The sequence below is a fragment of the Schistocerca piceifrons genome, chromosome 8 (genome assembly GCF_021461385.2).
Source record: "Schistocerca piceifrons isolate TAMUIC-IGC-003096 chromosome 8, iqSchPice1.1, whole genome shotgun sequence".
Lineage (NCBI taxonomy): Eukaryota > Metazoa > Arthropoda > Insecta > Orthoptera > Acrididae > Schistocerca > Schistocerca piceifrons.
Window position 1 is genome coordinate 134,816,347 of NC_060145.1, and position 24,558 is coordinate 134,840,904.

A 24,558-nucleotide genomic window follows, 5' to 3' on the forward strand; every position below is an offset into this window, starting at 1 on the left:
TCCAAAACTGAACGCAAGATTTGTAACATGTGGTACTACTTGTGTGGAACGAATGGAAGGTACGCACGATTGGAGGTCCCTTCCTTACACTTTGCTGTTGCGAACGATTGCATCAAGATTCAAACACAATCTGAATACAGCGAACAATGACCGGACGGACAGTTCACAATTTTGTGGAAAAAAGAAATTGGGACACGAGTGTGATTTGAACAAAGGTCTCCCCCTTCGTAGTCCATCGACGTGACCACTTAACCACAATGCTATGTCTAGTCGCATTTGCTCGATGTTACACATCTTGAGCTTGAACTTTTCACTGTTACTATTTTGTTTCTTTTTTCACAGTTTCGTACACCTTCTTCCTGTTTTGATGCTTGATCTGTGTTCAGTTTTTGACAGACTATTCACTGGACCATCTTACCTCTAAATCTGAGTAGAATGCGATGGGGAGTTTCCCTTGTTAGCTACTGTTCCATAAGTGCCTGCTGGTGGAACAATCAAGTGTTGCAATGTTATTACCACGTCTCACCTTATGCCTAAGATATGACTGTGAACTTTGAAATTAAGCGCCACAATGCTAAACCGTCTCTAAGTACATAAAAACATCAACATTTCGGTGTTAAGCCTGCTTGAGACTATGTTATTGGTGATACATAATCGAACTTCCATTACTGAAGTTTTTAAAAGTTTTTCAGTAATGTTTCACCTAACCAAGCACCATTTTTCAGTGAAAATAGACAGAATAGCCTTTTTAAAATAGAAAAATAAAATTGATATTTCTGCCTGCCTAAATTAGCTTTATTTGCTGGCAGAAATGTTTAAGGAGAAATGGGAGACTGATTTTCTTAAGAATAAGCCACTGGCAAAACATGTTCTCTGTCGGTAAAGATATTTCTATGGCATTCTCGGTATGTGAAATGGTTCCATTATACAACTTCAATTATTGGGAAATGGAAACCAGTGACATACTAACATAAATGTCAATATGGGGTTAGGAGAGTACATTATTAATCAGCTTACACATAGAAAATAGCAACCGTAAATTAATAATTTACCAGAAAATCTCCTTTACTGATACATTTATGCCAGCTCCCTCTCAACATCCAACAGACTACAAAGTTGTAGCATTCCAGTACATGAGCCACCGTCTCCTTTATATCCCCATATCCCAAGAAAACATTGACCAGGAACTTAATACAATAAAACCAGTAGTTACAAATAATTAATTTGAATTCAACATTATTTACAACACACTCAATAAAAAAGAAGAAGGAATATATAAGAAGCAAGCCACATCTCTATTGCATCCAGAGATCAACATAGACAGATGAAATGGTGTAGTTTTTTTTATACGTAAAATTTCCAGTAGCACACGCAACATTTTAAAGGTGAAGGGTTCAAAAATGGCTCTGACCACTGTGGGACTTAACTTCTTAGGTCATCAGTCCCCTAGAACTTAGAACTATTTAAACCTAAGGACATCACACACATCCATGTCCGAGGCAGGATTCGAACCTGCGACCGTAGCGGTCGCGCGGTTCCATGCTGTAGCGCCTAAAGGTGAAGGGTTTCACTATGTTTCTCTATGTCCCACAGTCATTAGGTAGATGAGTCTTCACTTCAAGAGACAAGCAACTGGCCATAATGAAAAGTGAAGTTTATAAGATCAACTAGAAAGTGTGTCAGTCCTGCTGTATTCGATAAACCGAGAAGACAATCTATACTAGACACCGAGAACACCACAGAAGCTGGACATTGCTTACACTGAAACCACAATTACATAATCGATGTAGAAGTCTTGACATAGAGAGGAAGGGTGTTAGTCTCACTCAATCAGAAATATTAGAAATTAAAAAAAAAAAAACAAAACAGATGGGTGTAGCCTAGGGTGTCCATTTCATTTTCATTAAAATGGGTCATTATGATAAGTTTAGGAACAAATCTGGAACAGTTAAGGAAGGAAATGGGATACAAATTGTACTGACAAAATTTAATGAACATAGAAATTTACCTTTGTATCATGTATGCACTCATGTGATCACAAAAGACGTTTTATAGTTATTCTGCTGCGCTGTCACTGTACTTTACACTTTTATGTATTTTATCAAAAACTGCGTTTTTGGTTGAACATTCATACGATATTTCTTCGTCTTGACATGATTCACAATTTCAGACTTTCCTCCATGTCCAAATGCAAAGTTGGATTTGCATACTGCACATCTACAGTTTCTTCATAGCAAGTGATAAAAGCAAACTCACTTTTTGTACCGTTAATAAAATTACACTTCCTTTTTGACATCAGGAAACAGTGAACATGAATTGATGCTACCAACACCGCAAAACTTTAACAGTAAATAAACAAAGTTCGTAGAGTAAGTGGCACTTGCAAACGTATATATTTCCACTAGACTTAGTACATTGCAAATCAAACATTCGGTAACGTAAAATACTTAAGCCTAGTGGAATGACAGAAAAGTGGGAAATTTGATCGTCCTCCAAGAAAACTTTCGACACAGGACATTTTCGAAAGTTATGGACTGTGCTGGGAAAAACGGGACGAATGGGCAACTCTAGTGTAGCTCCACATTTACCATTTAATAAGCGAACCCAGTTCAGTTGTTCACGCCTTCATCCATAAGTAGCTAATGATTCAAATTCCCATTCCTGTGCCAACATCTCAGCTCCAACGTATGTTTATTACTAGATATTGTAAAAGATGCCCTAGCGAAAGTTGTAGAAAACGAATGTAACTTCGTCAAAATTTGCAATACAGGTATTTTTTATAGCTCAAGGATTAATAGATTAAGAAGTTGATGTACATGTTCACCTGCTGGAAGCCCTAGAAATTAACAAGTATCTGGCTCACAGTCCAGATCTAATCCGAAATGACCAGACACAGCTCAACACTTCTCCTCTCCTAAACTTCATATAATCATCTCTGTTGTTCATTACTTCCCACACTGTCTGTTCCTACGTTTTCCCATTTTCCTGTACTCATTAAGTTCTTTTATTTTATTGAAGTTGTCTATGTATTCCATATAGACCATAGTTTCAATTGTAAGACTTTCTTTTAACTGGTACTTGTATTACTGTCCATGTTTAACACCTCTTGTAGTTGTCTCACAAATATTGTTTATATTCTACTTGGTTCATTTATTTAAGGCAAACTGTTACATAGCTAAAGTTTTGAATATAATCTCAATGTTAAAATGCAGTACCACCACACTCTCAAAGATTGCATTTACTGTATGTTCCCTCAAACTCCTCCAGTTTCCTGCATTTATTTATTTCTGTTTATCTTATTGAAGTTGCTGAAGTTCTGTAGTTACATTGATAATTGTTTCTTCTTTTAATTGGTTTGTGTATCACTCTACATGTTTTATACCTCCTGATGTATCCTTGTCAAGTACAAATTTTATTTTATTTTACTGGTTTTGTCTATTAATAAAAACTGTTATGTAGGCATGCTGCTCCTATTTTGTGTTAAAGTTTTTCCTGTCTACTCCATTTTTATTTATTTACTGTTAATTTTTTACTTTTTCATTGCATTACCACAACATTGTCAAAGATGTTACTTACTGTATGTTTCTGCTTCAGTCTAGATGTGTTACTTCTCTTCCAATGTTGTTTGCAAACATCGTAACTTCTTTGGTGACAATACTCAGTAAATATCTGAAGATGGCCTTGTAAGCAGAAAACCGATTAACACAATAAAAGTAATATTGTAGATCAAAAGCGAAGAGGTGCTTTTCATTTATTATTTATCTTTTCTTGGTCGCAGTCTTTGGGATCACTTGTTTAATAGAAAATGAAATTATAACCTGAAAGCTAGGTCATACACTAACAATACAGTTTATGAAACTAGGGGAGAGAAGCGATTCATTTAGTTGTTTAATTACTTTTGATATTGAAAATACCTGCTGTTATGTTTCACTGGTGTCCTATATAATGACGACACATTGTCTGATGCTTTATCGTGCTAAACTGTACTAAAACCGATGTGTTCTGATGAGATCATTAATGCATTACATCATTCAAACTACATAATTTCATAATACAAAATGATAACTTCGTATTGCATGACATATGAAATGTTTATATACAACATAACATGATGAAAAACAATGATAGAATAAGCTTACGCACTGGGATCGATATCTCTAAAATACGACCTCTATGCCAAATTATATTACTTATTAAACCACACGAAGGATGGATACAATAATATGCAAGTATAATTACAAATCTCTGATTTTGGACAAAAAATCGATCATGTACCAAAATCAAGTTATTTAGAAAGTATATAAGATTTCGTATAGTAAACACACATGCTGCTACCACTGTAAGTTTGTTCTGCAACATTTAAAAATATGCATGGACGGGATGAGAGCACTACTAAAAAAACTTACAAGATAAGCTGCATTTGTGGACAAGCTTTGTTCGATCTATGTATAATGCATTAGAGAAACCAAAATACATAAATACACATGGGCTCTACTGCTGATCTTACAGCTTAAAGTGTGCTCATCGAAGAGAATAGTTTGATCTTTGTGCTAAAGTACATATGCATTCACACAGGGAAAACTACATGTCATTTCGATGAAATTGCGTACAGAACACTAGTAATACGGAGTTATATAGGTAAGAAATTAGGGTTGCTGTGTGTTTAACTACTTTTCAAAGTGAGCCAAACAATATACGCTGACTCCATGATATGGTAATAACTTTATGTTGCAATATTAAATGTTTGTCGCTTTCTGCTGACACTGTTAACTTATGCTCTCACATAGTGCAGATTACATGACACTCCACCCTACATACATACTTTTGTTATAGCAAAATTGTAACATACTGCGCTAGGTTAGAACACAGTTGTAATAAATTGCTTCAGACAGCACTATATTGCAACAAAACTGTAGCGAATTACTCTTACTAAAAAATTCTGTCATAGAAAAATTGTAATAAATTTCACCATACATCATGTTACAGCAAAATCGCAAGAAATGCTCTATTCATCACATTGATGCAGCAAAGTGGCAACAGATTACCTATGTTCTAGCAAAATTTTAACAAACCACTCTATAAATCTTCATGTTACCACAAAATTGTAACAAACTGCTCCAAGCTGCATCAAAATTGTAACAGTGTCCACACATTGTTATGTTACAGAAAAAATTCAATGAACTGCCCTTTTTATAGCAAATTTATAATAAATTTCTCCATACACCCTGATGTTGCAATAAAATTCTAACAGGCTGCCCCATAAATCATGTTACAGCTAAATTGTAACCAATTACACCATTTATTGGCATGTTACATGTTGAAACGTCCCCTTAGAAAAATTAATGAATTACTGTGCTGATAAACCTCTTACTGAACGTTCTCAGACATTACTCTCTTTACTTACTCTGATCAACACTAAACTGACACTCAATATTTTTAGCGCAACGCAATGTGACTTTTAATAATCCCTACAAAAGAATGGCCCTGACTAACAATAACCTATACCTTTCACAAATCACTTACCTCACAAAAATCTTCGTTAGGTCGAACTACTGCAATACAGCGAGCGCCACTACTGCCAGCTAAATAAAAGATTCAAACTACTGAAGGCACTAGCTACTGGTGCACATAGTTAGCAAATGAAAGATTTTGATAGAGAAAAATCAGTGTATTTACCTTAATAGTGTTCAAAAGTCATAATATATATAGCAGCTCATGACATCCAGTCTTACAAATGTACTGTCTCTGATGGACACATGTCCAGATCATTCGCTCTCAAAATTCCACCATCTCTCTCCCCACATCAACCACTGCTGGCGGCTCACCTCCAACTGCGCAACGCTACGAACTGTCAATAGCCAACAGCCCAACACTGCAATAGCGAATATTACAACAATGCCACCCAGCCACAGACTGCACACAGCACAGCCAGTGATTTTCATACAGAGCGCTACGTGGCGTTACCAATATAAAAACCTAAACAGCCTACTTACAATGTTGCATTGGCCTGTGCATTGCTTTGTTACAGAAAAAGTGCGCGTATGGGGCCAGGAGAGTGAAACACAAGAAACCATCAAAAAGTTTCCGTTGGAAGGCTACACAATCCAGAATAGGTATGCCAATTAGACAAAATAGCTCTGAGCATTGAGACAATCGTCCCAAAGACGCAGCAGGTTGAAGATAACCGTTTGGCGAAAGACCGTGTACTGCCGCATCAGGAAACTCATAACTGCCTGCTACACATCCTCGACCGACAGGAATCATTGACTCTTCAAGGGCCTTCTTAGGGGACTGCAGGAGTGATTCGCGCATGGGGAGAGATCATGACTATCGGGCGAGTGTCCGAATGTCTCCTACTTGACTCTGTAATTGATGAGGCTTGCCTCCCAGATCGACCAGCGTCTCGTGTCGAATCGCGCACCACCCCAGACATGCTGCTCTATACATATTCTTCATTCCCCGATGTTTGTCCTTCAGCAGGAAAGAAAAGGATAACAGCTCGTTGGTTCTGTTTCGGCCTATCTGGTAAGAGCGTCGCCATAGTTCACTTTCCCAGATTTACTTCGCGCATGTTGGAAAGGCATGAATGTCACATTTATCAGTTGCCTACATGTCGGTCCTTACATACCCATAACTGAGTCGTGCTACGTCGCATATACACTACTGGCCATTAAAATTGCTACACCAAGAAGAAATGCAGATGATAGACGGGTATTCATTGGACAAATATATTATACTAGAACTGACATGTGATTACATTTTCACGCAATTTGGGTTCATAGATCCTGAGAAATCAGTACCCACAACAACCACCTCTGGCCGTAATAACGGCCTTGATACGCCTAGGCATTGACTCAAACAGAGCTTGGATGGCGTGTACAGGTACAGCTGCCCGTGTAGCTTCAACACGATACCACAGTTCAGCAAGAGTAGTGACTGGTGTGTTGTGACGAGCCAGTTGCTCGGCCACCATTGACCAGACGTTTTCAATTGGTGAGAGATCTGGAGAATGTGCTGGCCAGGACAGCAGTCGAACATTTTCTGATCCAGAAAGGCCCGTACAGGACCTGCAACATGCGGTCGTGCATTATCTTGCTGAAATGGAGAGTTTCGCAGGGATCGAATGAAGGGTAGAGCCAGGGTCGTAACACATCTGATAAGTAACGACCACTGTTCGAAGTGCCGTCAATGCGAACAAGAGGTGACCGAGACGTGTAACCGATGGCACCACATACCATCACGCCGAGTGATATGCCAGTATGGCGATGACGAATACGCGCGTCCAATGTGCATTCACCGCGATGTCGCCAAACACGGATGCGACCATCATGATGCTGTACACAGAACCTGGATTCAGCCGAAAAAATGACGTTTTGCCATTCGTGCACCCAGGTTCGTCATCGAGGTCACTATCGCAGGCGCTCCTGTCTGTGATGCAGCCTCAAGGGTAACCGCAACCGTGGTCTCCGAGCTGATAGTTCATGCTGCTGCAAACGTCGTCGAACTGTTTGTGCAGGTGGCTGTTGTCTTGCAAAGGTCCTCATCTGTTGACTCAGGGATCGAGACGCGGCTGCACGATCCGTTACAGTCATGCGGATAAAATGCCTGTCATTTCGACTGCTAGTGATACGAGGTCGTTGGGATCCAGCACGGCGTTCCATATTATCCTCCTGAACCCACCGATTCCATATTCCGCTAACAGTCATTGGATCTCGACCAACGCGAGCAACAATGTCGCGATACAATAAACCCCAATCGCGATAGACTACAATCCGACCTTTATCAAAGTCGGAAACGTGATGGTTCGCATTTCTCCTCCTTACACGAGGCATCACAACAACGTTTCACAAGGAAACGCCGGTCAACTGCTGTTTGTGTATGAGAAATCGGTTGGAAACTTTCTGCATGTCAGCACGTTGTAGGTGTCGCCACCGGCGCCAACCTTGTGTGAATACTCTGAAGAGCTGATCATTTGCATATGACAGCATCTTCTTCCTGTCGGTTAAATTTCGCGTCTGTAGCACGTCATCTTCGTGGTGTTGCAATTTTAATGGCGAGTGGTGTACATTTCAGCAACGACCTCAAACAAAAATATTTTGATGGCCCTTGTAGCAACAAACATCTGGGAATTCTGACATTGCCCTCACAGTATATATTTTCTTTAATGACGTTTGTTGTTAGCAATATTAGCCTATTCCCAAGAGTTAGCAGCTTTCACTCAGTTAATACTAGGCAGAAATCAAATCTGCATGTAGAATGCACTTCATTGACTCTTGTGCAGAAAGGAGTGCAGTATTCTGCTGCATCCATTTTCAATAAGCTACCACAAGAGCTCCAAAATCTTAGCAGTAGCCCAAACTCTTTTAAGTCTAAACTGAAGAGTTTCCTCATGGCTCACTGCTTCTATTCTGTCGAGGAGCTCCTGGAAGAGCTAAAAAATTAAGCAAATTCCAGTGTTACATTGTTGATTTTCTTCATTTAAATTTACGACTTGTCACCTGAATATGTTTTTTTATATTTCATTTTATCTGTTTCTAATATCGTGTTATAATTTCATGTATTGTCTCGTTCCATGACCATGGAGACTGCTCCTTAATTTGGTCCCACGGAACAATAAATAAATAAATAAATAAATAAATAAAAGAAGAAACGTGAGGCAAAAGGGTCAGTAGTGACACCAGCACCCACAGCACACGTGTGTCATACCTACCATGTGTTTTGGTATCCGATACAGAAAGTGAGGTAGAACGCAGGGATGTAGAGGGAGTGATAAAGCTATGAGGAAATGGGGTGGAGAGGGGAGCAGGGATGCATCTTTGATGTTTGATCATAAGTTGATGATTGTGTGCCGTTGCAGTGTGTGTGACGATGCTGCGTCGGCTGGCATTGCTGTTTGTGCTGGAGCTGACGGCCTGGGATGTGGCGTCAGACGGTGAGCCACTGGTGCAGAAGTGCTGCGGCCAGCAGCAGGTCCTGGACTCCGGACACGTGTGTCGCAGAGCGGGAGCAGACGTCAGCTGGGACGACGGAGGCGACCCCTGGTGGTGGCTTCCCAAGAACTCTGTCAGTCTCAGTGAGTCCTGCTGCTGCCCACTGCCGCATGTTGTCCAGCTCTTCAAATCGCCGTGGATGCTGCATAAACTATGAAATTATAGGTTTTTCCAAAAATATTCATCCCATTTCATCAATGGGTATATTTCAATATACCCATATGACTATAAAGTTTTTGTATTCAATGGAACCACCCAATTCTTTAAGGGCACCGCCACCTCAAGGAGTCGAGAATGAGAGTTTCACTTTGCAGCGGAGTGTGTGCTGATAAGAAACTTCCTGGCAGATTAAAACTGTGTGCCGGACCGAGACTCGAACTCGGGACCTTTGCCTTTCGCAGGCAAGTGTTCTACCATCTGAGCTACCGAAGCACGACTCACGCCCGGTCTCACAGCTTCACTTCTGCCAGTATCTCGTCTCGTACCTTCCAAACTTTACAGAAGCTCTCCTGCGAACCTTGCAGAACTAGGCTCCTGAAAGAAAGGATATTGCGGAGACATGGCTTAGCCACAGCCTGGGGGATGTTTCCAGAATGAGATTTTCACTCTGCAGCGGAGTGTGCGCGGGGCGTGAGTCGTGCTTGGGTAGCTCAGATGGTAGAGCACTTGCCCGCGAAAGGCTAAGGTCCCGAGTTCGAGTCTCGGTCCGGCAGTTTTAATCTGCCAGGAAGTTTCACCTCAAGGAGTGTTTCAGATTTTATTATGAAACCCTCGCTATCCTTTACAATGCCATGCTCTACACGATTTACTTTCCAGAGCCGTGGAAAGCATTTACAGTCCTCCACTTTCTAAAAAATACATTACTGCATCCTCACGGATCTCACACTACCGACCCGTCCACCTCACGTCAGTCTTCACGAGGAACCTTGATAACATCCTCATGCAACTAATCCATCAACGTCTTTTAACATTCATAAGAGACCACAATATTTACTGTGGCTTTCGTACCAGCTATTGGATTAACGACCACCTTCCAACTATTAATTAAATAAAAGTCCGCCATATTAGTCTCCCTTGATATCCAATAAACTTTTTGGACAGAAATGCTGTTCTGGACTGCTCTTCAACGAGAAACGTTTGCATTCCTAGTTAACTATACACACTTTATAGCATGCTCCCTTCACAACCGTCTTACATGTGTTACACACATGGTTCCACAACTTTCACCCTACCGCCAGCGTGACTCAAGGCACTGTCATGTTCCCCGTCCATTACACCCTGCACAACGTAGACGCTCCCAGATCAGTCCCTCCCCTCACGAATCTCATTCAGTATGCTGACGTCATCGCTTGCCTGGCTCCCTTCATACCTTCCAGTTTGTCCATAACCCATTCAACATCACTTTAAGCTTCTGATCGTGTGCAGTAATATGCGGAAAGTGCAAGTAAGTCCACAGAAAAGCCAACCCACCATAAACCTACTGCAATGCCCTGCTCATCGAGCTAACCCCGGTGAGAGTGCCCCTGACAGTAGGCAGGCCAAAATTACTAATCGCTGCAAGTTCCTATTTTGGTATCTACTTCTAAATCCTACAAACTACTAACTAACCTACGTCAAGTGCGGTGCTGTCATAATCGGGGTGAGCGTCGTACAGATTTCCAACCCTGTATCTGCCACAAACCCATCTCTCTCACTAACACAGTTAAGTATTTAAGACCAACCATTGCCAGCAAACTAATATGAACTGCACATCTCCTTACATACCATACAATGGCTGAAAATGATAAACCGACTCATACAGTTATAGTTGGTGGTGACTTTGTCCTCGAAATGTTGGCGAAAATACATGTTTAAATCCGGATGTACGAGTAAAACCTCATGCGAAATTGTGCTAAGCGCATGAGCCCACGCGAATAGTAAACAGTTGTGAAAACACACTTGACCTCTTAGCAACAAATAATTCTTAACTGATAATGAGCATCAAAACGGATACAGGGATTAGTGAACACAGCGTTGTCGTAGCGAGACTCAACATTGCAACCCCCAAATCCTCCAAAATAAACGAAAAATATACCGCATCAAAAAGGCAGATAAAAATTTACTTGACGCCCTTCTGAGAGACAATCTCCACTTCTTCTAAATTAACAATGTAAGTGTAGATCAGATGTGACTTTAATTCAAAGAAATACACTCCTGGAAATTGAAATAAGAACACCGTGAATTCATTGTCCCAGGAAGGGGAAACTTTATTGACACATTCCTGGGGTCAGATACATCACATGATCACACTGACAGAACCACAGGCACATAGACACAGGCAACAGAGCATGCACAATGTCGGCACTAGTACAGTGTATATCCACCTTTCGCAGCAATGCAGGCTGCTATTCTCCCATGGAGACGATCGTAGAGATGCTAGATGTAGTCCTGTGGAACGGCTTGCCATGCCATTTCCACCTGGCGCCTCAGTTGGACCAGCGTTCGTGCTGGACGTGCAGACCGCGTGAGACGACGCTTCATCCAGTCCCAAACATGCTCAATGGGGGACAGATCCGGAGATCTTGCTGGCCAGGGTAGTTGACTTACACCTTCTAGAGCACGTTGGGTGGCACGGGATACATGCGGACGTGCATTATCCTGTTGGAACAGCAAGTTCCCTTGCCGGTCTAGGAATGGTAGAACGATGGGTTCGATGACGGTTTGGATGTACCGTGCACTATTCAGTGTCCCCTCGACGATCACCCGTGGTGTACGGCCAGTGTAGGAGATCGCTCCCCACACCATGATGCCGTGTGTTGGCCCTGTGTGCCTCGGTCGTATGCAGTCCTGATTGTGGCGCTCACCTGCACGGCGCCAAACATGCATACGACCATCATTGGCACCAAGGCAGAAGCGACTCTCATCGCTGAAGACGACACGTCTCCATTCGTCCCTCCATTCACGCCTGTCGCGACACCACTGGAGGCGGGCTGCACGATGTTGGGGCGTGAGCGGAAGACGGCCTAACGGTGTGCGGGACCGTAGCCCAGCTTCATGGAGACGGTTGCGAATGGTCCTCGCCGATACCCCAGGAGCAACAGTGTCCCTAATTTGCTGGGAAGTGGCGGTGCGGTCCCCTACGGCACTGCGTAGGATCCTACGGTCTTGGCGTGCATCCGTGCGTCGCTGCGGTCCGGTCCCAGGTCGACGGGCACGTGCACCTTCCGCCGACCACTGGCGACAACATCGATGTACTGTGGAGACCTCACGCCCCACGTGTTGAGCAATTCGGCGGTACGTCCACCCGGCCTCCCGCATGCCCACTATACGCCCTCGCTCAAAGTCCGTCAACTGCACATACGGTTCACGTCCACGCTGTCGCGGCATGCTACCAGTGTTAAAGACTGCGATGGAGCTCCGTATGCCACGGCAAACTGGCTGACACTGACGGCGGCGGTGCACAAATGCTGCGCAGCTAGCGCCATTCGACGGCCAACACCGCGGTTCCTGGTGTGTCCGCTGTGCCGTGCGTGTGATCATTGCTTGTACAGCCCTCTGGCAGTGTCCGGAGCAAGTATGGTGGGTCTGACACACCGGTGTCAATGTGTTCTTTTTTCCATTTCCAGGAGTGTAGTATCGGCAATAGTTGAGACACTTATACCAAATAAATTAACAAACGACGGTGTTGATACCACTTGGTACACAAAGCGGGTCAGAATATTGTTGCAGAAACAACGAAAAAAGAATGCCAAGTTTAAACGAACGAAAAATCTCCAAGATTGGCGATCTTTTACGGAAACTCGAAATTTAGCGTGGACTTCAATGCGAGATGCTTATAATAATTTCTACAACGAAACTTTGTCTCGAAACCTGGCAGAAAATCCGAAGAGAATCTGGTCATAGGTAAAGTATGCTAGCGGCAAGACACAATCAGTGCTTTCTCAGCGCGATGCTATGGATATACTATGACAACAGTGCTGCCAAAGCAGATTTACTGAACACAGCCTTTCGGAATTGCTGCACCAGAGAAGATGAAGTAAATGCTCCAGAATTCTAATCACGAACAGCTGCTAACATGAATAACGTAGAGGTAGTTATCCTCGGAGTACTGAAGCAACTTCGAGAGTATGCTGATGCAATAGCTCCACACTTAACAATCACACACAACAGCTCTCTCGACTGAATATCCATACCCAAAGACTGCAAAGTTGCACGCAAACATTCAAAAACGGTAGTAGGAGTAATTCACTAAGTCACAGGCCCCTATCATTAACGTCAACATGCAGCAGGATTTTGGAAGATAAATTGTGTTAGAACATTATGAATTACCTCGAAGAGAACGGTCTATTGACACGCAGTCAACCTGGATTTAGAAAACATCGTTTTTGTGAAAAACAGCTAGCTTTTTACTCACACAAGGTGTTGAGCGCTGTTGACAAGGGATTACAAACTGATTCTGTATTTCTAGATTTTCAGAAGGCTTTTGACACTGTACCCCACAAGCGGCTTGAAGCGAAGTTGCGTGCTTATGGAATGTGGTCTCAGTTACGTGACGGGATTCCTGATTTCCTGTCAGAGAGGTCACAGTTCGTAGTAATCGACAGGAAGTCGTCGATTAAAAAAGAAGTGATTTCTGGCGTTCCCCAAGGTAGTGTTATAGGTCCTCTTCTGTTCCTCACCTACATAAACGATTTAGGAAACAATTTGAGCAGCCGTCTTTGCAGATTTATCGTCTAGGAAGTCATCAGAAAATTTTAAAAAATGTAAAACGACCTAGGGAAGATATCTGTGTGGTACGAAAATTGGCAATTGAAAAATGTGAGGTCATCCATATGATTGCTAAAAGGAAGTATTTTAAACATCGATTACACGATAAATAAGTCAAATCTAAAGCCGCAAATCCAACTAAACTTCCAGGAATTACAGTTACGAAAAACTTAAACTAGAAACAACACATAGAAAATGTTATGGGGAAGGCAGACCAAAGGACGCATTTCATTGGGAGAATGCTAAAAAATGTAACAGATCTACTAAAGAGACTGCCTAGATTACGCTTGTTCCGTGCTCTTTTGGAGTACTGCTGCGCGATCTGGGATCCTTACCAGATAGGATAAACGGAATACATCGAGAAAGTTCAGAGAAGAGCAGCACGTTTTGTATTATCGTGAAATAGAAGAGAGAGTGTCCCTGACAATGATAAACGATTTCGGGTGGACATAATTAAAACAATGGCGTTTTTATTTGCGGCGGAATATTCTCGCGAAATTTCAATCAAAAACTTTATCCTCCAAATGCGGAAATATTTTGTTGACGCTCACCTACATGGGTCGAAACGATTATCACAATAAAAAAAAAGGGAAATCAGAGCTCGCAGGGAAAGATATAGGTGTTTGTTTTTCCCGCGTGCTCTTCGAGATTGGAATAATAGGGAATTACTGCGAAGGTAGTTCATTGAATACTCCGCCAGGCACTTAAGTGTTATTTGCAAAGTAGCCATGCAAATGTAGACGAACTAATAACAGGACGTTCCTGGGGTATTATATTTCTCTACCATTACGCTCAGCTATAAACCCCTCTTCCATCTCATCCCACCTAATGCCAACATTTCCTGGATCTCTACCTCAGCTAAATGCTGGAAATCTTTTGAAATCTTAGAATGACAAACACTCTCTGTCGCCCTTCGCATCTCCCAACCCACCTTAACTAACATCCTAGGAAACTGTAGCCCATATTACATTTCTCATTAATGACAAGTACGTTGAATACATCTTTCCGGTCTGCGTTTTGCAAATACATCTTCAAGATCTCAGCTCCTTTTCCACTTATTACTACAAGTAATTACACAATGGGTTTGCAAACTTAATGTGTTTATATAAATGTTATCAATAGCAGCATTGCTGTTTTCCATACCTCTGAATGTAAAAGGTACGAAGGAGAGTTATAGTCTATGAGCTGAGCCTTAAAGAGCAGCTGCAGATTAAAACTGCATTAGGCTACAGTGTACACGTTTCTACCCCACTAACTGCGTGATTTGGCCGGAGTTGGCTATGACTAAGCAGCTCGTGCATGTGTAGAATGTGTGCAATATAGCCACCTTGCAAGTCCCCTAGACCTGCGATTCTCAACCTTTATTTTTCTTTGGTAGTAAAGCTCGCTCCAAAGTTACGCGACACCACTGCGTGTGATTTTTTTCATGTGTTGCTGTTGTGGTCGTCAGTCCTGAGACTGGTTTGATGCAGCTCTCCATGCTACTCTATCCTGTGCAAGTTTCTTCATCTCCCAGTAGCTACCTCAACCTACATCCTTCTGAATCTGCTTAGAATATTCATCTCTTGGTCTCCCTCTGCGATTTTTACCCTCCACGCTGCCCTCCAATAATAAATTGGTGATCCCTTGATGCCTCAGAACATGTCCTACCAACCGATCCCTTCTTCTAGTCAAGTTGTGCCACAAACTCCTCTTCTTCCCAATTCTGTTCAATACCTCCTCATTAGTTATGTGATCTACCCATCTAATCTTCAGCATTCTTCTGTAGCACCACATTTCAAAAGCTTGTATTCTCTTCTTGTCCAAACTATTTATCGTCCATGTTTCACTTCCATACATGGCTACACTCCATACAAATACTTTCAGAAATGACTTCCTGACACTTAAATCTATACTCAATGTTAACAAATTTTTCTTCTTCAGAAACGTTTTCCTTGCCATTGCCAGTCTACATTTTATATCCTCTCTACTTCGACCATCATCAGTTGTTTTGCTCCCCAAGTAGTGAAACTCCTTTACTACTTGAGGTGTCTCAATTCCTAATCTAATTCCCTCAGCATCACCCGACCTAATTCGACTACATTCCATTATCCTCGTTTTGCTTTTGTTGATGTTCATCTTATATCCTCCTTTCAAGACACTATCCATTCCGTTCAACTGCTCTTCCAAGTCCTTTGCTGTCTCTGACAGAATTACAATGTCATCGGCGAACCTCAAAGTTTTTATTTCTTCTTCATGGATTTTAATACGTACTCCGAATTTTTCTTTTGTTCCCTTTACTGCTTGCTGAATATACAGATTGAATAACATCGGGGAGACGCTACAACCCTGTCTCACTCCCTTCCCAACCACTGCTTCCCTCGACTCTTATAACTGCCATCTGGTTTCTGTACAAATTGTAAATAGCCTTTCGCTCCCTGTATTTTACCCCTGCCACCTTCAGAATTTGAAAGAGAGTATTCCACTCAACATTGTCAAAAGCTTTCTCTAAGTTTGCAAATGCTAGAAACGTAGGTTTGCCTATCTTTAATCTATTTTCTAAGATTAGTCGTAGGGTCAGTATTGCCTCACGTGTTCCAATATTTCTACGAAATCCAAACTGATCATCCCCGAGGTCGGCTTCTACCAGTGTTTCCATTCGTCTGTAAAGAATTTGCGTTAGTATTTTGCAGCTGTGACTTGTTGAACTGATAGTTCAATAATTCTCACATCTGTCAACACCTGCTTTCTATGGGATTGCAATTATTATATTCTTCTTGAAGTCTGAGGGTATTTCGGCTGTCTCATACATCTTGCTCACCAGATGGTAGTGGTTTCTCAGGACTGGCTCTCCCAAGGACGTCAGTAGTTCCAATGGAATGTTGTCTACTTCCGGTGCCTTGTTTCGACTCAGGTCTTTCAGTGCTCTGTCAAACTCTTCATGCAGTATCATATCCCCCGTTTCATCTTCATCTACAGAGTCTTCCATTTCCCTAATATTGTCCTCAAGTACATCACCCTTGTATAGACCCTCTATATACTCCTTCCTTTCCCTTCTTTGCTTAGAACTGGGTTTCCATCTGAGCTCTTGATAGTCTTACAAGTGGTTCTCTTTCCTCCAAAGGTCTCTTTAATTTTCCTGTAGGCAATATCTATCTTACCCCTAGTGAGATATGCCTCTACAGCCTTACATTTGTCCTCTAGCCATCCCTGCTTAGCCATTTTGAACTTCCTGTCGATCTCATTTTTGAGACGTTTGTATTCCTTTTTGCCTGCTTCATTTACTGCGTTTTTATATTTTCGTCTTACATCAATTAAATTCAATATTTCTTCTGTTACTCAAGGATTTCTACTAGCCCTCGTCTTTTTACGTACCTGATCCTCTGCTAGCTTCACTACTTCATCCCTCAAAGTTACCCCATTCTTCTTCTACTGTATTTCTTTCCCCCATTCCTGTCAACTGTTCCCTTATGCTCTCCCTGAAACTCGGTACACCCTCTGGTTTAGTCAGTTTATCCAGGTCCCATCTCCTTAAATTCCCACCTTTTTGCAGTTTCTTCAGTTTTAATCTACAGTTCATAACCAACAGATTGTGGCCAGAGTCCACATCTGCCCCTGGAAATGTCTTACAATTTAAAACCTGGTTCCTAGATCTCGTCTTAGCATTATATAATCTATCTGATACCTTCTAGTATCTCCAGGCTTCTTCCATGTATACAACCTTCTTTTATGATTCTTGAGCCAAGTGTTAGTTATGATTAGGTTATGCTCTGTGCAAAATTCTACCAGCCAGCTTTCTCTTTTATTTCTTACCCCCAATCCATATTCACCCACTACGTTTCCTTCCCTCCCTTTTCCTACTATCGAATTCCAGTCACCCATGACTATTAAATTTTCGTCTCCCTTCACTATCTGAATAATTTCTTTTATCTCATCATACATAGATGAAAAAAACAAACATATAAAGTACACACACTAGATTTTTTTAAATCATGCAACTACTATGAGAAAAAAATTTACAAATTTATTATGGAAGACTCTTCAACAGGAAATTTTGAACATGAACATAAGACATGTAATAAAACAAACTTATTAAGCAGGAACATAAGTAACTGCGGTCATATACAGCACATATAGCACATATTGTGTTAATGTAAGAACACTACGACATTCACACGTCAGAAGCTGATTAGGTAGTAACACATGAACACAATGCAAACTTATGAATCTCAAACAGGAGATAAAAAATAAATGTTAACATTAGAACTACAAAAAGTCATAAAACTAGTGAGATACTTGTCCCTAAGGTTTCTTGCAAAGTAGATCTATGCGTGTAAAAAATCATGACAAACGCACTCTCATCTCGTCTTCCACATGAAGGAGGCGACACCAGTAGCCACATTTTGTTGTCATCAGTGTAGAGAATCAGACTCGCACAAAATAGGGCTTTGTGAAGGACAGTAAAGGAAATACTGCTTTATTAGCAATTTCCGGATTTTCACTATCGGTTGAGGTCCATAAAACATCGACAGCATTTTCTTTCAATTTCGATCTGAGGACTATATCCAATGATACTTTCTATAAGTTGGCCTTTTGCGGAGTTGTTTAATTCTGCTTTCGATACATTTTCCTCATCAGGTGGAATCAACAACTGCCAGCCATAGTCGAGATCGAGGCAATGAATTTGGATATCCACTTCTGTATTCAGGTCACTTGATGAGGTAAAACAGCTGGAAAAGCTGCTATGTCATTCTCTTCTATGGCCAAAATCCAAATGCCGAGTTTATTCGAAAATGAGCTGGTTTTGTCACTTGATGATATGGTCGTTAGTAGGGAGACAATACTGTTTTCAGAACACATTGTGGGTTGCCTATATCAGGGGCACATATACATTCAGGGGCAAACCTGTTGTTCTCTTTTGATTGGGAGGTCCGTAACCTATTGTTCTTCTAAGAGGATTATGACCCCCTGAGGATAACCCATCCTTTCCATTGACAGGTACTTAGCCTATTGTTGCCCCACCCATACCCCTCCTCCTCCTCCTCCTCCCCCTCCTCCCACTCCATCCCTCTGGGAACCCTTCTCATCGATGCAAGCACACTTTTTATATCTATTTGATAGACTAATTAATTAAATAGATCAGTTAATTGACCCCCTCTGGCAAACTCCCCAGCACTACACTCCCTTTCCCCACCTGGAAATTGGCAGGAAAAAGACTCAACTGATTGACCACTTGGGTGGAAGTCGACTGCAGTGTATGGAATATTGTTTAAACAATTCAGGAAATGAGTGGAATGTTATTCATTTAAACAATTTATGAGATACAAGGTAGTGTATGGAATAAAGTTTATTTATTTACTTAAAGAATTTGCCAGGAAATCGATCACAGTGTGTGGAATATTGTTTAAACAATTTAGACAATGTTTGAAATATTGTTTATTTGAACAGTTTACGAGATACAAGGCGATGTTTGGAATAATGTAGTTTATGTATTTAGTTAAAGAATTTGTCGGGAAATTGACTGCAGTGTATGGAATACTGTTTACTTAAACAATTTACAGGATGCAAGATGGTGTAGGGAATCAAGTTTGTTTAAAGAATTTGTCAGGAAATCGATTGCAGTATTGAATATTTAAACAATTTTGGCGGTTTTTTTACTGTGATAGTGCATGGAAACGTTGAGTAGGTTTAGTTTATAATTGCAGTCAGAGTCAGGGACGTTAAGGCTCTTATTATTTGTCTTCCTCACCTTTCGAAACACATTGGTGTTTGAGGAGAGATGGGAAAACCAGAACAATTACATATCTAAAATTTCATGACGTATTTTGAAACCCACCGTCACTTTCTGCATATGGACAAATTAATAGAATCTCAGAGACAAACTATTTTGTACACATCGAGAAACATACAGTAGTCACACTGCACTGATAGCTAAACCGTGCAAAAGTGGTCTACAGATCATGAATGGAATAAAGCGCAGTATAGTAGCCACTGTTTGGGGTCTCCTGTGAGTGTGTCCTTTGTCAGGGCACCACTGCGAAAGTCAAACTGCCCAATGCCCTAATTAAAGATCAGGTTACGAAATACCACTGACCACAGACTACATATCAGGCTCCTTTGATCCTGCAGCCCCCAAGCAGAGCATCAAGTGGCAGGTGGTGGCATTCAGCTGATCAGGAAATAACAGACTCACTTCCTGTCATTGTTTCTTGCTACTACAGAATTGTATTCTTAGGGAACCCAGGCCCACAGGCTCATACACGCTTGGGATGGTCAGCGGACAGATATTTTGCTATTGTTGACTGGTCAGCTTTTCTGGAAATTCTTGAAAACACATCTCAGAATGTTGTTCAACCTCCTGGTATTCACCCCAGAGACATTTAAGTGCCCATTCCTCCTGAGGAAGACAGCACAGCTTTTGCGACTCTGCAATCTTTAACAGCTGTCCAACAAGGCGACCAGAGGCTCCTCGCCTTGGAGAGGTACAGCTCTGACATGCTGGTGAAGGTTCGCGACCTGCAGGCGGTGGGGGCAGCTGTTCACATGTGACCTGGTGGTGGTGGCTGGGTCGGAGGCAGAGGTATCAGAGGGGGCGGGGGGGCCGGAGGGCGGAGAGGTGAATGAAACATCCTACTGCCCCCATTGACTGACAGGTCTCAGCAGGAATAGTTTGAGAGCAATATACCAGAATTCTAAGTGACTTACTTTCACTAGCATGACAAGGTAACCGACAGACATAAAGTAATTAACGTTGGATGTCTGTAACTATTTGACGATGGTTACGAATATGATTCGTGAGCTGCAACGGTAATCAGGCGTTTTTTCGTTGTGGTGAGGCCTCTTGACGAAAATTCAGTCTCCCACCTCTACAAGAAGAGACAGCCATCATAATGAAATCATCTGTATTACCCAATTTCTAAAGCGATGTGTAGTATTGAACTAATATTTACAGCTCCTCTGTCCTGACATTTGGCTACGTTAAGAGACTTTGTATGTCACGACGGATCTGGATTTGACTACGTGAAGAGAGCTAGAAAGTGAGAAGGCATCATGTGACAGAAATAGAGCATGCTCTCAGCACTCCATCATCAGCCAAATATGAGTTTAATATCCTAGTCCTGTATGCAGGATGTAATAGATACTGAGCTGATAAGAACAGACTTTTTTAACCTGATGAGAAAATTCTTAGGGGAAATACAGGCTTTGCCATAATGTTATACAGGATTTTCAAACTAAGAATCAGCATGTAACATTACTTTAGCGATGTGATAACACATGTATGCTCCGATTTCTTCTGTCCTCTTCTTTTGTTCTTTATTATATTTTCATTCCCCATCCCAATATGGACAGAGGAGGGTTTTCAGCGGCACAGTCCGCCACTCTTCAGCCACATGACAGTACAAATAAAATGATGAAATGAGACACATAAAAGGCGATAAAAAAGGGGGCAGAAGAACATAATAAGGGGAGACAGTGGAGGTTAAAATAGACACATGCAAGGAGACATTCATTGTGGGACAGTTAAAAAAATCCACATAAAGATAAAAAACACAGTTGGCGATTTGCAGAGCACATAAAATACGCTGAAGTCACATGCAAAAGTTAAAAGTTGGCCACAGCAGTAAAACACATCAGAACGATGACACTATAAAACCACTGCATGAAAAGGAGCACACACGATGAAGAATAAATACTGCTGGGAGGGACCAGCTGAGGGAGGACAGGCCTGAGGAAAATCAAGGAGAGGAGGGGGTAGCGGGGGAGGGGGGGCTGGAGGGGGTAGGATGAGGATAAAGGGAGACAGGGGTACAGGGGATGCACTAAGGAGCAGGAGAGAGGGTGGGTGGGAGAGGAAGAGGGAAGGCAAGTCAGGAGGAGAGACGCAGAAGGGATGCACAGGAAAGGGAGAGGATGTAAGAGGGAGGAAAAAACCGCTCAGGGGAAGGGAATGGGAGGAGAGAGGGAGCCCTTAGGAGGGGGAAGGGGGAAGGAGCGGTTAGAGTTGGTAGGAGGGGTAGATATCAGGTCGAAATTCATAATTCGTGAGAGGTAGGTACTGGAAGGTATGTTGGTGGAGGGTGTGGAGATAGAGAGAGAATAGGGCACAATGGTAAAGGTACAGCAATGGGATGGGAGTAGAGAGGATAGGGGACACCAGGGGGTTTGGTGGATCGAGCCTGTGGGTGATGTACAGGGTGTCAATATGTTCAAGGAAAAGGAGAATATGTGGGAAGAGGATGAGGTCATAGAGGATCTGTGTGACAGATGGGAGGTGGATATGGAAGGTGAGGTGAAGTGCATGTCATTGAAAGATTTGGAGGGTTTTATAGAATCTGGGTGGGGCAGAAATCAAGGTGACACTAGCATAACAAATGATGGGACGGATCAAGGATTTGTAGGTGTTAAGGATGGTGGAAGGATGCAGTCCCCATGTCTGGCCAGACAGGAGTTTTAGGAGACAGAGCCTTTTGTGGGCTTTGTGTTGGATTTTAAGGAGATGGGAGTCCAGGTGAGAGGATGGTCAAGGGTGAGGTCAAGGTATTTCAGAGTAGGTGAATAGTACGATCATACATGGTAAGGTAGCCGGAAGGAGGGGTTGGTATGACCTATAATGACTGACTGAGTCTTGGAAGAGTTGGTGCAAAGGGACTACTGGTTGCACCAGGTGGTGAACTTGTCGAGGTGGTTTTGAAAGGTACATTGGGACCATTCAAGGGTGGTATAGAGGGCCAGGAAGGTGGTGTCATCAGCAAATTGGAGGAGGTGAAGAGGTTTTGGCTGTTTGGGCATATGTGCATGATACAAGAGACGGAGGCTTGGGGCATGCTGGTGGTAGGATACAGAGTACAGGTGTTGGTACTGTGGATGTGAAATAAGAGGGACGACGAGAGAGGAAGCAAGCAATGAGATGAACTAAATTGATGGAGTTTAAAGAACAGCCTGGGATGCTATATACTGACAGAGGCGTTCTGGAGGTCGAGGGCAACAAAGATAGTGGAGCGATGGGAGTTAAGCTGGAGGTAAAGAAGATTGGTAAGGTTAGGGAACTGGTCAACTGAGAAGCAGGGCCAAAAGCCACATTGGGTAAGGAGGTGGTGCTCGTTAAGGTAGTGGTAAATACAGCAGGAGAGATGGACTCTTAAGACCTTACTGAACAGGGAGGTGAGGCAGATGGGAAGATAGGAAGAGGTATCAGAGGGGGGTTTCTTGGGTTTAGGGAACAGAAGGACGTGGGAAGTCTTCCACAGGTCGGGGTAAAGGACAGCCAGGAAGGGGGAAAATCCTTGAGGTGGTGCTAGGTTACACCATAGTGACAAGGGGCAGTGTTTCATTTGGAGCAGAGAATGAGTTTGATGTTATGTGCAGTATTGGGAGTGTTTATGTCTGAGGGGTAACTGATCCAAGTACTAGAAACTGGGGGCGAGTTGTGGGATGGATGTATTGGAGCATTCAAAGTCTGTGGCGAAGAGTAGTAATCGTCGAGAATGGGGGAGGTGGTAAGTAAAATGGTTACACTTACTGAGATTGTCAGGAAAGGGGCATTTGTTGTGGAGAAAGGGATAATGCAGGGTGGGATGGTTACCAGTGTGGCAGTGGAAGGCAGACCAGAATCTGGAGGAGTTGACAGGGAGGGCAAAGTTGAGTCATGTACATGTCGTGCACCAGGTCCGCCATTTCTTTGCTGTTAAGAGGTTGCGGATGTGTCGTTGTAATTGCTGGTGACAGAGGACTGTATCCCAGTCACGGGTGTGCAGGAATGAGTGGTAGAGCCTGTGGGATCCACAGAGAAGAAGGACGGCCTGTGGAGGAAGAGTAGGGCGGTGAGGTTAGATAAATTTGATAGGAATTTGGGCCTCCACAGCGTCAGTGATGATCTTCTGGAGGAAAGACGCGGCATGAGCATTGTCAGTGGGATTGTGAAATATAAGTGGATGGCTTTCGATCTGTGAGGCAACGGATTCCCAGCAGGCATCCCACAGTGGTAGTCGTGGATGGACTTCAGAAGGGCAAATACCCGTCTTAGACAGGATGGATTGGATTTTTTTTAAAGTGGAGGGTCTATCTCGGCGCAGAACTGCAGTTGTAACTCTATGTACAAGCCACAGCTGCTTGTCTCACAGCATGCTAGGAGTTAGTGAAGCTCATCCACGGCCAGTGCAGGCATGATCATGAGGGCTCAACTGACCGTAAGCCATGGCTTAGCCTGTCGCGATGGCTCTGGCTGGTCAGCTCTTCAGGTAGTCAGTAAATGGTGCTGGACTACACTGAAGATGACTGGCTAGTTTTTTTGTCTTGAGATGCCTTGTTCAAGTAAGATAATGAGCACTATACATGCAAAAATTCGTACATTGTATATCCACATTACTGTTGGCTAGCATACAACTTGTATGGTATAAGTGTATTTCATTCCTGAGTGCGGTTGCTACATGATCCCTGTATATAGGGAGCATGGATTTATGACTGTGGGTCACTGTGCTAATAGTATTACCCATTCTTATGTCCCTTCCAGCAGCAACTATTTGCTTGTAGATTGGCAGGAGGTTACTCTTTTGCACTTCAATGATAGTTTGCTGCCCTATTATTATTATTATTATTATTATTATTATTATTATTATTATTATTATTCCCATATAGGACTATTTGCTAGACTAACAGCGCAAATATCCTCTCTACATCCAGCAGTTACTGATGAGAGTGGCTAGAGCGACTCTCTAGCACTTGATCAATGTGCGATTGCACCTCCATAACTCCTATGCTTTACAGCTGAGTGAAAAAATTTAATTTTGCCCCTCATTTTTGAATTTACCGACAATTTCTGAATTTACTGTGAACAGGTGTAGGG

General features: G+C 42.4%; 1 protein-coding gene across 1 annotated transcript in view; it reads left to right on the forward strand.

The window, feature by feature from the left end:
• The first annotated feature begins 8,863 nt into the window (after positions 1–8,863).
• Positions 8,864–24,558, forward strand: part of LOC124712057 — a 66,329-nt gene continuing 50,634 nt past the window's right edge. Inside the window, exon 1 of the mRNA XM_047242352.1 lies at positions 8,864–9,073. Coding sequence (XP_047098308.1) covers positions 8,869–9,073 — 205 coding nt within the window. The 5' untranslated portion in view covers positions 8,864–8,868. The remainder of the gene's footprint in view (positions 9,074–24,558) is intronic.